General features: G+C 33.2%; 3 protein-coding genes across 7 annotated transcripts; 1 reads left to right on the forward strand and 2 right to left on the reverse strand.

The window, feature by feature from the left end:
- Window positions 1-219: 219 nt before the first annotated feature.
- LOC106655092 (GPI mannosyltransferase 3) lies at window positions 220-3,952 on the reverse strand. 4 transcript variants are annotated; one of them, XM_014375301.2, is made up of 3 exons: window positions 3,865-3,952; window positions 3,720-3,786; window positions 220-750 (listed from the first exon to the last, which is right to left on the reverse strand). In XM_014375301.2, exons 2-3 carry the CDS (start codon window positions 3,726-3,728, stop codon window positions 298-300), a joined length of 462 nt encoding a protein of 153 aa, XP_014230787.1. In that variant the 5' UTR covers window positions 3,729-3,786; window positions 3,865-3,952; the 3' UTR covers window positions 220-297. The 4 variants fall into 4 exon arrangements, with proteins under 4 accessions (XP_014230787.1, XP_014230785.1, XP_014230786.1 ...); XM_014375299.2 differs by lacking the exons at window positions 3,720-3,786; window positions 3,865-3,952 and adding exons at window positions 841-949; window positions 3,549-3,695; XM_014375300.2 differs by lacking the exon at window positions 3,865-3,952 and having other exon boundaries at window positions 3,720-3,854.
- Window positions 3,953-4,076: 124 nt separating this feature from the next.
- LOC106655079 (cleft lip and palate transmembrane protein 1) lies at window positions 4,077-8,319 on the forward strand. Its single transcript, XM_014375279.2, has 6 exons — window positions 4,077-4,891; window positions 5,291-5,854; window positions 5,923-6,040; window positions 6,107-6,313; window positions 6,402-6,539; window positions 6,610-8,319. Exons 1-6 carry the CDS (start codon window positions 4,808-4,810, stop codon window positions 7,347-7,349), a joined length of 1,851 nt encoding a protein of 616 aa, XP_014230765.1. The 5' UTR covers window positions 4,077-4,807; the 3' UTR covers window positions 7,350-8,319.
- A 184-nt stretch (window positions 8,320-8,503) lies between these two features.
- LOC106655060 (hamartin) lies at window positions 8,504-14,555 on the reverse strand. 2 transcript variants are annotated; one of them, XM_014375251.2, is made up of 14 exons: window positions 14,062-14,555; window positions 13,078-13,396; window positions 12,739-13,007; window positions 12,429-12,668; window positions 12,161-12,354; window positions 11,963-12,081; window positions 11,563-11,888; window positions 11,068-11,400; window positions 10,842-10,991; window positions 10,423-10,756; window positions 9,980-10,230; window positions 9,540-9,902; window positions 9,349-9,445; window positions 8,504-9,279 (listed from the first exon to the last, which is right to left on the reverse strand). In XM_014375251.2, the coding sequence occupies exons 2-14, from the start codon at window positions 13,202-13,204 to the stop codon at window positions 8,831-8,833; spliced, it is 3,252 nt and encodes a 1,083-aa protein (XP_014230737.1). In that variant the 5' UTR covers window positions 13,205-13,396; window positions 14,062-14,555; the 3' UTR covers window positions 8,504-8,830. The 2 variants fall into 2 exon arrangements, with proteins under 2 accessions (XP_014230737.1, XP_014230738.1); XM_014375252.2 differs by lacking the exon at window positions 14,062-14,555 and adding an exon at window positions 13,790-13,892.
- Between the last annotated feature and the right edge of the window lie 681 nt (window positions 14,556-15,236).

Below are 15,236 nucleotides of genomic sequence, written 5' to 3' on the forward strand. Positions count from 1 at the left end.
AATGAATTTATGAATTTACGATTGTCGCACAATAACGACGGATGAGTTCAGTTTTTGATAATTATGATTTGATTGTTTGGTACATTTTTTATAGATTTTAATTTCATTCAAAGGTACATTTTTTCAAATAAATTTATATTAAAATGTTGTCTCATTTATAACGAAGATAAGGATTTGGCGGGTGTAGATAACGGCATGAAAATGAAAAAAAGAACAGAATTAATAAAAACATATTTATATACGAAATTAATATACACCTAAACCTAAGGTACAATATTTCAATCAAGTTTTACATTATCATCGACCCTTTTTTAAGTCTCTTAAACCCCTTTGATCTTTCATAATTCTAAGCAGCTTTCCATTGATGTTGGCTAACTCGACAGCCGCATAAGTCGCCTCCCGGAAGTACTTTTGTGCGGACCTCAAACTTTGAGGCACCAAGACCCCGAACCATTTGATCGGGTCTTCGGCATCTGTTCTGAGACTAATATCAAAATTCGGCACTTGGTCATCGTAACTCGTTTCGAGCTCGAAAACCGATTTCATATCGTTGTCTTCATGCGGCACCTGCAGCATACCGATGCTCTCCTTACCGCGGATATAGCGAGCTTTTGCCATCTCTATGTTACCCTGCCGTGTCAAATTCTCCAATTTTATCGTCAATTTGATTTTTTCCTCCATCAGTTCAAGATTTTTGATCGATAAATCGTCTAGGGCCAAGCACAGATCGTGCAGAGTTTGGTCGGGGTTCTGAAATCGGTAAAATCGAATATTTTATAATGCTTAACAAATGAAATGTTTATACTGTAAGGCATCAAAAACTGTATTTAGTATAGGTACCTTTACAAGGTAATCGTACATTTTCTTCGGTAATCTCTCTTTTGCGATAAATGCTCGGGTAAGTATAATATCTAATAGATGTAAATACGCAGTTGAATTCTAACATATACTGAATAAATATTTTTTCTTAGTACATCTCTATTTTAAATATGAATAACGGAATGCATTTAAGCAGATAATAACACGAAGTATTCCACGCAGTGACCAAAAGTATTTTCAAAGAATGACGCAGGATTTTTTTATAAACATTTGAACTCTCAAACGTACATTTATCTAGTCTAACACAAAGATTCAGCAGCTTTTTCGGCTCACTGATTAACTATATTAAAATACATTTATGGACCATTAAAAGTAAATTATGATTTTTTCAAAACAAAAATTGAAAGGGCTTCTCTTTTTTATCGATAAAAATTGATTTTCAACGATATTTAAGAGATTGATCATAATTACATTTTTAAAGAATCATTAATCGAATAAATCATGAACACATAATGCCGATTTTCATCAAAATCTGATTAAATATTTATTATGGTAAAGCTAGATGTATTATTATACAATAACAATAAGATAAATTTAATTTCATAAATAATTTCTTAATTACTGGAAATTAATTTTGGAATGGTTCTATGGATCAATCACAATAAAAAGTATTATATTAAACATTCACGACATTTGATTAAAATTGTATATTATAATGCTAATGCTATTTACTCTCTGCTAACAAGCATTAATTTCAAATTTGATCACATTTAAGACTTTGTAACACCTACTTTTAAGAACAACCAATGGTATCTCATAACAATTAGAATCAATTGGTATAAATGTATTCAATATACAAAAACAGTGCGATTACATACACCTTTTAGAAAATGGAAAGTGAGTAATTTGGACAATTTTTAATATAGTTGACAATGGTCAGTACCATACTTAATGTACACATAAAAATATGTATAATGTACATACATCAATGATTGAACTCCATAAGTGCACATATTATATGTTTCTTACTGCACCAAGTCATAATGGTTTTCAAGCTTTAGGCCTGAAAACTACCACATTTGATTGGAATATTGTAGAGGACGATAACACTAAAAATTTATTTCATTCAAATCTAAAAATTTGTTCTTGAAAATTACAAAACCACTAAATTGGCCATGTTGAGAAAAATGAGTATCAGGTATGTCTATGAGTTTCACAAAATTTTTCAAAAATGGTTTTATACGCCTTATTGTTGAATCGTATAGAATTAAATGACTAGGTAATTTTGACTTTGTATCATTAGGATAATTTGCTTCTAACCATAACATAGGATTTGTAAAAAAGTGATCACTTTCATCTTTATAATCTTTTGCTCCAGATAAATTAGGTTCACAAGTTAAAAATCTCATAGAAACATTTTTGTGTAAATGACTATAATATGGAGTAGAATGACAAGTTGTCAAAAACATGATATCAACCTGTGAATTATCCCTATGTTCAATTTCATTACGAAGATAATCCATGACTTGTAAACTGCCTTGTTGATGAATAACGGAAAAATAATAAGTTGGTATTACATTGGTTACCAAAAGGGCAAGAATGAAAAGCTTTTTTTTTACAACTGATGTCATATCTTTCAGTAGGCAGTCGTGGATTACAAAGAGAAACATTGGTAGAAGAGGAAGAATGAATCTAAATTCTTTGTGAGACAATAATGAATAAATAGCTATGGACCATTGCACTGTTAAAATAACTATAATAGATTTATAGTAAGGAGCATGTTTTTCTATAATTCTCATGAGAGCAAATGCTAACAAGAAATAATTGACACCTAATAGCACAGGTAGACCTGATGTAAAATACCAAAAATGAGACATTTTTCCATATTGCTCAGATATGTTATTTAAAACATTGATTTTTAGAAATTCTAGAGGAGTAAATACAAAATAACCATAACATAACATGTCTATGGTTGTTGATAGAATCAAATAAAATAAACCTATAAAAAAATATCTAATCAAAATAGATTTTGAAAAATTCTTGTAAAAATGAGTAACACATAACGGTAACCATATTACAATAGCTGTTGGTCTAGCAAAACATAAAAATCCAACAATCCACAAAAATTTGGAACATTTTCTTGGATTAGTTTTCCATGGAAACTCTGCTAAAGCAATGATAGTTAAGCATGCTTCAAAAGTATTAATTAGTGTTCGAGTGGCACAGTAATACCAATACCAATTAATCCATAAATTAAAAAGTGCCAATTTACTACCTGTCCAAGTATAAAATTTATATTCAGCATAGGCACTTAATAGAGCTTGAAAAACTCTGGGTAAATATATGACTACAATCGCATCATCTAAGTTCAGAAAATTTACTATTCTGTATAAAATTGAAATAAGAAAGGGATACAAGTAGCTTCTGATTCCAATACGCCACTCCCAAGTTAGATAACCATAGCCAAAAGCTAACTTATGTGCAACTTCTAATGATTGCCAGTATTCATCTGGTACATGAGAAGTTTGCACTACGAAGACTGAGGCAACTCTCCACACAGCTAATAAGATAAATACTTTATTACGAATGAATCTTGGATAAGACATGATGATGAAGATGTTGGTGAAGATGATTATGGTGATCTGTACTAATCTAGAAAAAAACAAATAGTGAAAAAATTACAAAATCTCAATTTTCCCATTTAAAAACCAATGGAAAACGGGACGTACCAAGTAGCTTCTAAAATATTTCAGTTATGAACTATTGTTACATAAAAACATGTGATCTTGAAGACTCAGTCTTATGATTGTGCACTTAAGTCGCAAAAGAGAGATGCAATATATTAACATTTCATTTGACGTGTGTAATATTTATTCTGTAGTTTCGCATGTATTACGTACGTGTCCCATAATTGTGCCTTATTTCTCTTCCCTAGTACGGCTTCTCTAAAACTTGACTGATTTTGTCCTGCAAAACCATACAAAAATACGAGAAATGATAAGTTTATGGGTAATAAAATTTCAGACCCGGTTAAAGTTCTCTCACCTCTTGGTTCGCGTTGCGTCTCCCTGTCGCGAGGGACCGCGGAGAAGGGGTAAGTAAACTACCTTGTATATGTAGTACCTGTTTATATGTCAAGACACTACTGCGCGCGCAAATGTGCATTTGCAAACACGCGAACATGTGACTCACAGATTCCCATGATTCGTCAATGGTATTTAATTTTGACACGTAAGCTCGCCTAATGTATGGTTTTTATTTTATCTCTACGTGTGCCTAAACCATTGATAACGCATCATAGATTAGATATCTTTTTTAACGCTCCACCGTCGATAATTTGCTTTTCGGTTCTCCGTGATGAATCGTTTCAAAAATTAAATCCTATCTTAATAAACGTTAAGTGCAATTACTTTGAGATGATTTTTAATGTTAATACCTCTTTATCCATTTGAATTTTAAGTACTAGTCTTAGGAGCATACCTTTTTTGAATTTTGCTCTACCTAATTTAGAAAAGAATCGAACCCATTAAATGAAGAATCGATTAAGAAAGAAAATCGTTTGTGAAATACATCCTATTACTTAGATCAAACTAATTTTCCCCATTGTCAACAGCTATTTAAGCCTTTAACGATTGTGCCAGACCATTAAGATAAACTAATAGGTATTGATTAACATGCCCACCAGAAATAAAAAACTTAATCCTTATTATTATTATAACTTAAAATTTAATTTAAAATAAATTATAGCTCCTCCTCTTTAATCAGTCGAACCAATCGTACAGAATTACGACCTATGCCTGTAAAGTCACGAGTCTTAGTTTCTCTGAAGCCATCGCGCAGGCCAGATACCTATATAGGTATAATCTTTTGCGTGTCGTCTGTTCGCTTATTCTCGTCAACGTAGGCACATATACCCATAGCGACCGAAACGGAACCTTACTTTTTTGCAAGAAAATTTGAGTGAACCATCTACAATAGCTATTGTAGCATGGTGGCCATCCAGGAGGTGCCTGACGGCCAAGAATCGCCCGATTCCGGAGCCGTAGCTGTCCAAAATGACAATGCCGAAGCAGTAAGTTTTTGCAACCTCTTTAAAATTCCAACTCTCAAGGGTTATAGGCTTGCGTAAAATTATCACAATAGCTAATTTCTATCGCTTTTAAAAGTTTAATAGATGAATAAATATCGCTAAATGCAGTGATCATTATGTTTGTCTAATTGTTCATTTTAACAATGCTTGAAAGACGAAAAACAATAATGTTTTTATCTCTTCAACAACTCCCTTTTTCTTATACAAACAAGTTTCATGCACAGTCATTGTCACTTTTTATATGGTATGAAAATGAGAATGAAAGCAAAAATGCTATTTTGTACATGTTGACCACGTTATAATTGATTTAAATTAAGAAAATAAATATCTCAATTAAGTACAGTAGAATTGAAAAAAAATTAAATCATTTTGTTTTTGTAGGCAAATAACCAACCAGAAGAAGAGCAAAGACCAAACCAAGGCTCCAGGGCTCAGTCTTTCTTTTCTACAACTCAAATGCTTATTAGTCGAGCTGTGATCATCTATTTCATCAGTTCCTTTTTTAGAAAAAGTGCTCCTACTACTCAAGGTCCTGTAGAAGTTGGTGCAGCCAATATTTTCCCAAATGGAAGTATTTTTGACTTACATGTATATTTGTCAGAGTCAGAATATTTCAAAGAATTCAATGACCCCAGAGCTAAGGTATGGTCTGAATATGGACTGACTTATGGAGATTGGTATAGTGGCCCTGATAAGGATGGAAGTAGGGTATTCTTGCACAAGTTTAAACCCTCACCCAAATTACTCAACAATGGCTCTATTTATCTTCATGCTTATGTCACTGAAAATGGAAAATCACCTGACCCTTCATCTGATAAGAAGATATTTGCTGGAAATGCAATGTCTTACAGTTCCAAAATGCTCAATAAATATAGAAAGATTAGGTATCAAAAGACTCATAATTTATTAACTGGTAAAACTGAGGATGATGCAGAACGAGTCAAGGTACAAAATTAAAAATGTACTCAATTGTTTTTGATGTTTAATTCAACGTAAAAATTTAATATTTCTAGAAAGCAGAAATTATGCAGCATGAAATTGTCTCACATTGGCATCCTAATTTGACCATTAATTTAGTTACTGAACAAACCCGTTGGGTTCGAGGACAGGTTCCTGAACCTTTCGATATGTGTAAGCTATTAACATAGTATTATAAAAAACAAAATTCTAGTGTTAATTTGGAAAATTTTCTTTTAGTTATTGAGTTCACACCAAATGGTAAATTTTATAAACCACCCATTCTATTGAATGATTTTTGGAATATGAACAGAGACTATATACCATTAAATGAGACTATAGAAGAACTCGAATTGAGATTGACATTCCAACCACTGTCATTATTCAAATGGCAAGTTTATAATGCTCAAAAAATGAAGAAAAATTCTTGGATGTCAGCACTGAGAGGTAATATCATTGAAACTTTCTATTGTACAAGAATTATTTTTGATTGAAATAAAAAATTTAATTATTTCAAATTTGACAATAAACACAGGCGAAGGAGATGAAGAAGATGATTCTGATCAAGATCTTATCAAAGAAGCTTTGTTAGAAACCAATATATATTTAATTGGAGCTACAATGGTAGTATCTGTTCTTCATAGTATTTTTGAATTTTTAGCATTTAAAAATGGTAAGAATATTTTTATATCTTGTTTAGCTATTATCCAAGCTTACACTCATAATGAAATTAAATTTTACAGATATTCAATTCTGGAATAATCGGAAGTCATTGGAAGGTTTATCGATACGGTCTGTTTTCTTTAATGTTTTTCAATCCTTGATTGTGTTACTTTATGTCTTAGACAATGAAGCTAACACAATGGTGCGAATCAGTTGCTTCATTGGTTTGGGTATTGAAGTGTGGAAAATTAACAAAGTTGTAGATATCAAAAGAAATGGTCGAAAAATTTTAGGCATTTTCCCAAGTTTAGATATCAATGTTAAAGGATCTTATGTTGAATCCTCTACCAAAAATTTTGATAGACTTGCATTCAAGTATCTATCCTGGGTATTGTTTCCACTTCTTGGAGGCTATGCAGTATATTCCTTAATGTATCAAGAACATAAAGGATGGTACTCTTTTGTTTTGAATATGTTGTATGGTTTTCTTCTTACATTTGGTTTTATAATGATGACGCCTCAACTATTCATAAATTACAAACTCAAGAGTGTGGCTCACTTACCTTGGCGAATGATGACTTACAAATTCCTGAATACCTTTATTGATGATATATTTGCTTTTGTCATTAAGATGCCAACTTTATACAGATTAGGTTGCTTCAGAGATGATATTATTTTCTTTGTATACCTTTATCAAAAATGGATTTATAAGACTGATCATTCGCGAGTTAATGAGTTCGGATTTTGCGGTGAACCAGAAGAAGAACAAAAAGCTGTTGAAGATAAAAATGATTCCAAAGAAGATAAGAAAACGAAGTAAAAAAATTTACTTTTTATGTGTTATTGTGCTTGTTCAAATGTGTTAAAAAACATAAATGATTTTTTGAATTATAAAATTGTATAAATGATATGGATTAAGATTGATTCATTTGTTAGAAATCCATGTTACAAGTCTTCTTGTTTCAACGTTTTAAATTGTACTGACCATTATATACATAAATACATGTTAAAATATCACAAAATTTCACAAATAAAAAAATGTGGTATCTATAAATGTAAAATAAAAGGCACACTATTCAGGGTTGCGAAATCAATGCACTTAGAAAAATTCTGTACTCAATCTATGCATTCGGTTTCAATTATACCTTGCAATAAAGTGGTTTGAATCAGCTAGTTCCACTTCGTCCTAATGATGTTCAAAATATTTTAGCTATATCTTTAACGGCAACATATAAAAATATGTGCATTTGTGTGAATAATGATAATATCTAAGCGTTGTAAGTGGAATTGACACGTGATTAGGAAAAATTCTTGTATTAAAAATGGTTGATATAAAATAAGACGACGTGCCGTAAAATAAGAGTAATTGTAAATATATAGAAAAATATCTGCAAAAATGGGATGTATATGTTAAGCTTCCAGTTCATTTGCGTTCGATTGCAATGAATTGTTTGTCGATAACGCAACAATTTCCTTTGAATTCATTAAATTTACCAGTTAAAAATGTCATCAGCTCTGACAAAATCACTTTTCAAACTGACTTCTTTTAAAACTACACAATTTAAAATTATTGTACTTAAAGAATTTTTTTTTCTTTAGATAAATAATTCAAAATCATATCATTTATATAACAAATTTCTATGAAAAACACCACTATTATAATTGTAACTATTTTTTTTTATCATATATGTGTGAAAAATTTATTAAAAACTGCCAATCTTTCGAATTATGTAAGTGAACTTGTCAAGAATTGTAATGATATTTTAAAAAATTAGCCAATTACAAATCGATAGGAATCGATTTTTTACTGCAATCATATTTACGACACCTCCGTTTTACAATTTATAAAATAATTTAAAATGATATAACTAATTTTTTTCCAGTATAATGATTTAATAAAAATAATTTTCAATAAGTAAATCTTGGTTTTTTTTCTTTATGCGTATTATGGAGTTCTGTATGAATAAAAAAAAATTTTGCTCACAAAATATGTTTATTTTATTCAGAGCGAACGTCGTCCTGCTAATTCATCTCGGCTAGTGCCACTTTTTGTAGCAGAAATGGTACATAGTTCACAGTACAATTATGTGCATTCAAATAGTACAATTTTTGCTGTAACAAAGTATTTTCTGTCTCTCGTAACATCATTGAATCAACGTCTCACAGCGCGTATCACAATTAAGAATAAATAAGAAAAACAATTTTATAATAATAAAACATCTCTGCATACATACATACATACATACTTACATAAATACAATTACACGCACTTATACTTTCACGCAACACTTTGTTTTTGCACTACCGCATCAATTCTTTAGGCTCGATTATGGCTTGCAAATTGGCAATTTCACCAGCAGCATCGCACTCGTTGACAACCGCAGGTATAAGAGTGGCACTACCGTCATTTGATGATGCTAGACTCGTCGATAACGGTGGTGAACGTTCCTTTGGCGATCCTGACGAAGCTGAATTTGTAAACGGGCTCGTTGCTTTGTAAGTGGCTTGTTCTAATTTTCCATGCAGTTCAAGAATACGACCTTCGAGTAAAAGATTGATTTCCAGTTGTGCTTTATATTTCGATTCAACAGCTTCCAACTCGGAGGTATGTTTTTCCTTTGATTCTTGAAGTAATCTTTGTTGGTCGATTAACTGAACCTCCTTGCGCGCATCTCGATGTTCCAGTTCTACTTGTCGTGATTTCAACGATTCGAGTTGTAAACTCTGTTGGTCTAGTTGACGTCGAAGATCTAGAAAAAGTTAATACATTGAATTTAATTAAATCATTTAAGCAATGATTCTAAAAAAATTGTACTTACTGGATACTTCTTCGGACCAAGATCGCTGAAGAAGAGCTGTTTCTTGTCTAGCCATATGAGTTGGGCCATTGATTTTTTCTAAAGTTCTAGCATGAGTCTGTGTAAAAAAATATATTTCATTAATTTTAAAAGTAGATACGGAAATGTAAAGATCGGTGATGTAAAAAATAATCTATCCATTTTCAACGCACCTCGCCAAGAAGTAAGAATTTTTTTTGCGTAGCATCAAGTGCGCGTTTCAGTTCTTCACTTTGATTAGCCGCGCGTAAAGCCTCTTTTAATTGATGTGCAGCTTCAAACAGAGTCGCTTCAGCCGCCCTTGTTTGCTTTACGTTTTCCATAACACGCTTTTGTTCGTCTTTTAATTCGTCTTCTAATGATTCAATACGATTCTGTAGTTGAACATTTTTGTGCTGTTCTTCTTTACACCTGTTTTGCCAATTAGTAATAGCTTCATGAAGTTTGTTTTCCAAGGTCCGCGACTCAGTTTTTGTATGACTTAGTTCTTTTGTCAGCGAATCAATTTCGTCTTTTGCCAATTTTAAACGATTCGTCTGTCACAAGAGAAAAAAATTATTAGATTAAAGTTCATCGTCATTGCACATTAAAAAAAAAAAAAAAATGTACTTACCATAGACGAATTTAACTCTTCCAGGGCTCGTGAGTCTCTTAGTTTACCGAGTAACCTGCGATTACGTTCAGCGTGTACCTCGCGCCTCTGGCGCTCAAATTGTAATTGCATCTGCATAAGCTGCAATTGCTGGTTCAGTCGTTCAACTTTACTCTCGTCATTAGATAGCAAAGTCGTCGACGAACCATTGCTATGTTCGATCTCATCTTCTTGTCGAGAGCGACGGGAATACGTTTGCTGTTGTCGAGATTCTATAAGGTGAAAAAATAAAAAATAAGAAAAGTTTCGGTTTTAGTTAAAATATTAGTAAATAAGTTTCAAAAACATTCTCCAGTGGTTTCTACTATATATTATTTGAAAAAAAAAGATAAATACATGAAGCTGATTTGCTGATGATGGGTCACGAAGTAAATAGTTAAAAGGTAATTTTAAAAATTACTCACTATTTTTTGGTGTTCCATTGGCACTTCTGGCACACAACTCGATATATCGTTCAAGCATGGAACTTGGCGATGTTCTTTGATCACCAATTGCTGATATATTTTGTTGCACTGGTGTAGCAGTGTTGGCTTCGCTACTACGATGCGTATCCAACAAAACGTACTCGTATGGCAGAAGCCCGCATGTTTGAGTAGCGATTTCTTCCGTAGCCGTACTTGATGTCGGTACAGCTGATTTAACTGGTCTGAAGGTTCCTATTCCAATACTGCCGTTCTGTTGCTGCGCTACTCGTTCTAGTTCTCCTAAATCTGGACACGACTCTGCTCGACGAAGTTTCTAAATAATATTCAAAAAATATTTTATTTTACACTTTCATGAATTATAAGTTTATCAAAGAAAGAAATAAAATAATGAATTTTACCTCGTCAGAAATGACAGGAGGCGTGGGGTAATTGCGATAGCATTTAAGTTTTACTCGGCGCGATAAATCGCTATAAGACTGACGATCTTTGTCGAGTAGATCTTTTGGTACAAAAGCTGATACACCTTTCGAAGATACTATATCTGATACCTAAGTAAAAGAATAATTATCAAATATTGAGGACGTTAAGAAAAATTATGATAGTCATGAGTATGTTCAATCAAACCTCTTGATCTTCTAATTGAGCCTGCGAATCAACTCGTCCATTTAATACAGCCTGTACTAAATCACCTGTCGGAGGAGTGGCTGTTCTTCTAACTACCTCCTCTTCGTGTTTAACTGCCTGCCTTTCAGCAACGATTTTACCGAGCTTTCGGTCAATTATAGAGACGCCGCCATCGCCCATACCAGTAATCACTGAGGCGTGATGAAGGTGATGGTGTTGATTCAAGTAACTGTGAGGTGATGGAGTTGACGTGCGACTGGTGCCATTGCCGAAAATACCTCGGACCGCTGCCGAACCAACTGGCAGTTGACGGAATGGAGGTTGACGCAAATCCTATTAAATTTTTCGCAAAATGTGTCAGATAATAGAATTAATGTGATAACGGTTATTCATTTAAAAGATTATTTAGCATTCATTGTAAAAAAGAATACTTTTTCAATGGTCACTAAGTGATTTAATCTTAAATATAAATCTGACTATTATTAAATCTCGTACTTTCACTGGGGTTGTTTCCGGTGTTGCTTCCACTGCTGCTTCAGGAGGTGATGTCCTGCTTCTCACTCCAATCATTTGACCACTGAAGTTAGAATTATTAGAAATAATACCAGGTGTGGGAGGTGCTGATTTTGTATCCATGTGTGACATTAGCGATAAAGGTGTTACTTGAAGTGATGCTGGCATCGGTGGGCTGTGAGCTACAACTGACATACTTGGTGACCAAAAGCTTTCGTGGTTACCATTTGGTATATTACAATTGTCCATTAATTCGGAAAATGGAAATTCGGAATTGCTAACTGGAGTATAGGTATATGAGTATGTATCTGAAATACAAAGTTACATTATTATAGTACATATAAATAAAACTCCTTAATATAAATAAATAAAAATTACTCACCAGATACGGGCGTAAAACGCATGTTGGCAAGCGATACCGTTTCATCTCGACTTATTTTATCAAGTAATGAAAAACGACTACATTCAGCCACAACGTCATGGTGTTCCATTTTTTTCCATCTAAAGTAAATCAAGGAGCTCATGTAATTTTGATTATATTTTAGTTCAAAGAAATTTTGATTAGACTTTAAAAAAATACCTTAATGAAGAAGTCTCTAACTCTTTTGACATAGTTATGAGTAATGGATGCATACGCACAGAATCCAGCATTGGGCCAATTATTTTTTTAAAAATTAACATTTGATCTCGTTGTATATATTGTTGTTTTAAAAAAGACACAAAATTGCAAGGATACATAGCATAAAGTCTATGAAAGAAATTTTGTAATCCAACCTATAAATAAAAATAAATTTATTTTAATGTCATTGATAAAAAAGAATATAGTACTTTATAAAAATAAAATTTACCTGTAAATGTAGGTAATGAGGTTGTTCAGTTTCACTACAATTTGTAAAATTCAATGAACTTACAGCTGATAATGAAAATGCTGGTGTGTTTGATGCATATCGATAAAAATAAAATGATGCAAGTCGAGAAAATACTTCAAATATTTCATTCAAATGCGGTGTCAATGCTGTAGGTAACATAGGTAATAAAGTTATTAGCAGCAATAGTGCGCTTACTATCAACACTATGCTTTCTTCAACCTGTAAAATTATTCATTCATAAATAAATAAAAGGACTCAAATTTTTTAAAATGCATATGTTTATACATACTTTCAGCAGATGAAGTAACTGTTTAAAAAGTGTGTGACTAGCTAATTTATACAACCAGGTAGGTTGCCGTCGTGCCACATGTCCCAACAATGTGAGTGTTTTGACTTTTTGTTCATTGGTTGTTACTTTAGCAGCTAAGACATCAGTCAACTTATCAAATAAATGTTTATCATGAGGCTCTCTAACTCCAGAAAGTACTTCTACAGCTCTTAATGATTCAGTTGAAAGATAGTAATCAAATAATCCATGTACCAGCCAATTATCTTTAGCTATTTACAACAAAATATTCTGTATTACAAATGTTACTTGCAATATTATGAATAACAAGAATAGACTTACTTGATTGAAAGTGATCGTGTAAAACCTGTTTTGTTTCTTCAACTTCACTGAGTTTGTTAGACTCAAGTAAATGAAAAAGTTCAGCTGCTCCTCCATTGCTGCTGTAGCTTGAATTATTGTTAGTCATACCTATGCTAAATATTTAAAATTGTAATATTTATTAGCTACTGATCCTGGTCTTTTTTCTTTGCTTTGCACTGGTTAGTATAGTAATAGTTGTTTTTTCTGCTGTTTGTAGCCTTACTAAAACAACCATTACAACAGCACTTTTTTAGTCAGCAATTTATGATTTCCACTCAAAATATACTCTCATGATACCCTGAAAAAAAAAATATTCAAATTGAGTCAATTTTATAAAACTAATGAATGTTAGTAAATTAATAATAATACACAAATAATAAATTTCAAACTTTAATTAAAGTGTTTACAAATAACTTTTTATAATTGCGTTTGGTACAGAGAAGAAAGTTGAGTAGTAACACAGTGAATTTGAGTTGATGAGTTATTATTTGGGCAGACTAAAAAAGATACAGAAATGGTGCATTTATATCTATTCCGAGTAAGATATTGTTTTTAAAGGAGCGCCAAATAACCTTAAATAGCATTAAACAAGCTTAGCCAAAAGCGTTTGTGTAGGATTGAAGAGAGAAAAAATAACTACGACAATGTAACAAAACATCGTTGAGGAATGTAAGATATAGGAGAGCTGTACCGCTGTCGTTGAACAGATCCTCGTGTGTATATAGACATGTAGGTATAAGTGAATTTACAAGTGTACCAAACGCATGAGAAAGAAAGAAAAGAGTCGGAGCGCAGCATATAGGGACACAGCACAGCTGATCATCATCATAATCATCATATATAGTTATAGAGAAACAATAATACGAGTCATCGAGACACAAAGGTATATCGGTTATCGCATTCGCGTGCAGCACGGAAGACGGGATAGAAGGATAAAATGTACAATGGAAAATTAAGACCTACCTCGATTATGCTTGTGCACGTGCGAATATAAAGCAGCGAAGACTCGAGTTGATTCATTGGTGGAGGGCAGAACAGTAACGAGTCTTGAGCTGCAGGTAAAACGCTACGGTACAGATAATGACAGCAGCAGAGAGCAGCAGCAGGCAGTATAGATGAAAACAACCGGGTTGAGATTATATCCGTCGCGATGATATGTAATATGTTTACCTATCAACTGAGGCGTTCTAATGACGTTACAATCGCGATGTTGGCTGATGAGTTACATCGAGACTGCTCGAGACTAAGGAGATTTAAATCGCGCGAGGAGGACTATAGCAGCTATTAATGAGGGTGGTTAATGAATGACACACACACGACACACGCAGAGACTCGGCGCTCGCCAGCTTACGGCTGCAGCGACACGCACCGGACTGACGAGTCTCGCTCGTCGCTGCCTCGTCGAGAGTTCGCACTCGCGCAGGCAGGCTGGTTTTTTGTTGCGCCGAGGGGCACAGCAGCAGCAGCAAAGCACATCGCATACACACTCTGCACTCTGCCTATATATTGACAGTCTCAGTGTATAAGGTACATACACGCAAGTGTTGAGCGCAACAACGCGCTCCTACAGCTCTAGCTCGACCAAGGAGTAGGGATAGACGACTCCGTGTGTGTACTGCTGCTATTACTGCCTCCGATATTGCTGCTGTCACGGCAGCTCGTTTTTAAAGGTCGATCGAGTGGGGGACTGCCGAAATATCAGGCTCAAAACAACTTTTAGAATGAAACGCAAGCTTTTTTGGTAATCTTGAGCAAGTCAAATTTCTGGAAGTTCCAAATGGACAAAGCACAACACTGAAAATATTTTAGAAATAGGTTCGTTTCATTGAACAAATTTCATTGGATGATAACAAAGTTATACGATAAAGAGTAAACTTATTAGCTACGGTGATAATGATGCGACGAAATAAGATATAAAAATCAATCTATTATAAACACATATTTTATAAAAAAAATCAACCCAATCTGAAGGTATCAATTAAATTACTTCATCAGCATCATTCTTTACATTTTACCAGAAAATCTGTCATGGAATACGAGCTTTTAAAAATATAATGAAATAAATTCATTTCTAATAAAAAAAATTACGTTAAAAATATATGTATAGCATTGCGGTATCCGGATGTTATTAAAATTTA

Source organism: Trichogramma pretiosum, unplaced genomic scaffold (assembly GCF_000599845.2).
Source record: "Trichogramma pretiosum strain Unisexual culture from Peru unplaced genomic scaffold, Tpre_2.0 scaffold2, whole genome shotgun sequence".
Lineage (NCBI taxonomy): Eukaryota > Metazoa > Arthropoda > Insecta > Hymenoptera > Trichogrammatidae > Trichogramma > Trichogramma pretiosum.

Bases quoted from the DNA above. Each gene is read 5' to 3' on its own strand.
- LOC106655092 (XM_014375297.2), bottom strand. From the start codon at position 3,425: ATGTCTTATCCAAGATTCATTCGTAATAAAGTATTTATCTTATTAGCT.
- LOC106655079 (XM_014375279.2), top strand. From the start codon at position 4,808: ATGGTGGCCATCCAGGAGGTGCCTGACGGCCAAGAATCGCCCGATTCC. The intron at 5,855-5,922 runs GTACAAAATTAA...TAATATTTCTAG, and splicing joins ATGATGCAGAACGAGTCAAG to AAAGCAGAAATTATGCAGCA. The intron at 6,540-6,609 runs GTAAGAATATTT...TAAATTTTACAG, and splicing joins ATTTTTAGCATTTAAAAATG to ATATTCAATTCTGGAATAAT.
- LOC106655060 (XM_014375251.2), bottom strand. From the start codon at position 13,204: ATGACTAACAATAATTCAAGCTACAGCAGCAATGGAGGAGCAGCTGAA. The intron at 10,992-11,067 runs GTTTGATTGAAC...TCTTTTACTTAG, and splicing joins CTCAATTAGAAGATCAAGAG to GTATCAGATATAGTATCTTC. The intron at 10,757-10,841 runs GTAAAATTCATT...AATATTATTTAG, and splicing joins CTCCTGTCATTTCTGACGAG to AAACTTCGTCGAGCAGAGTC.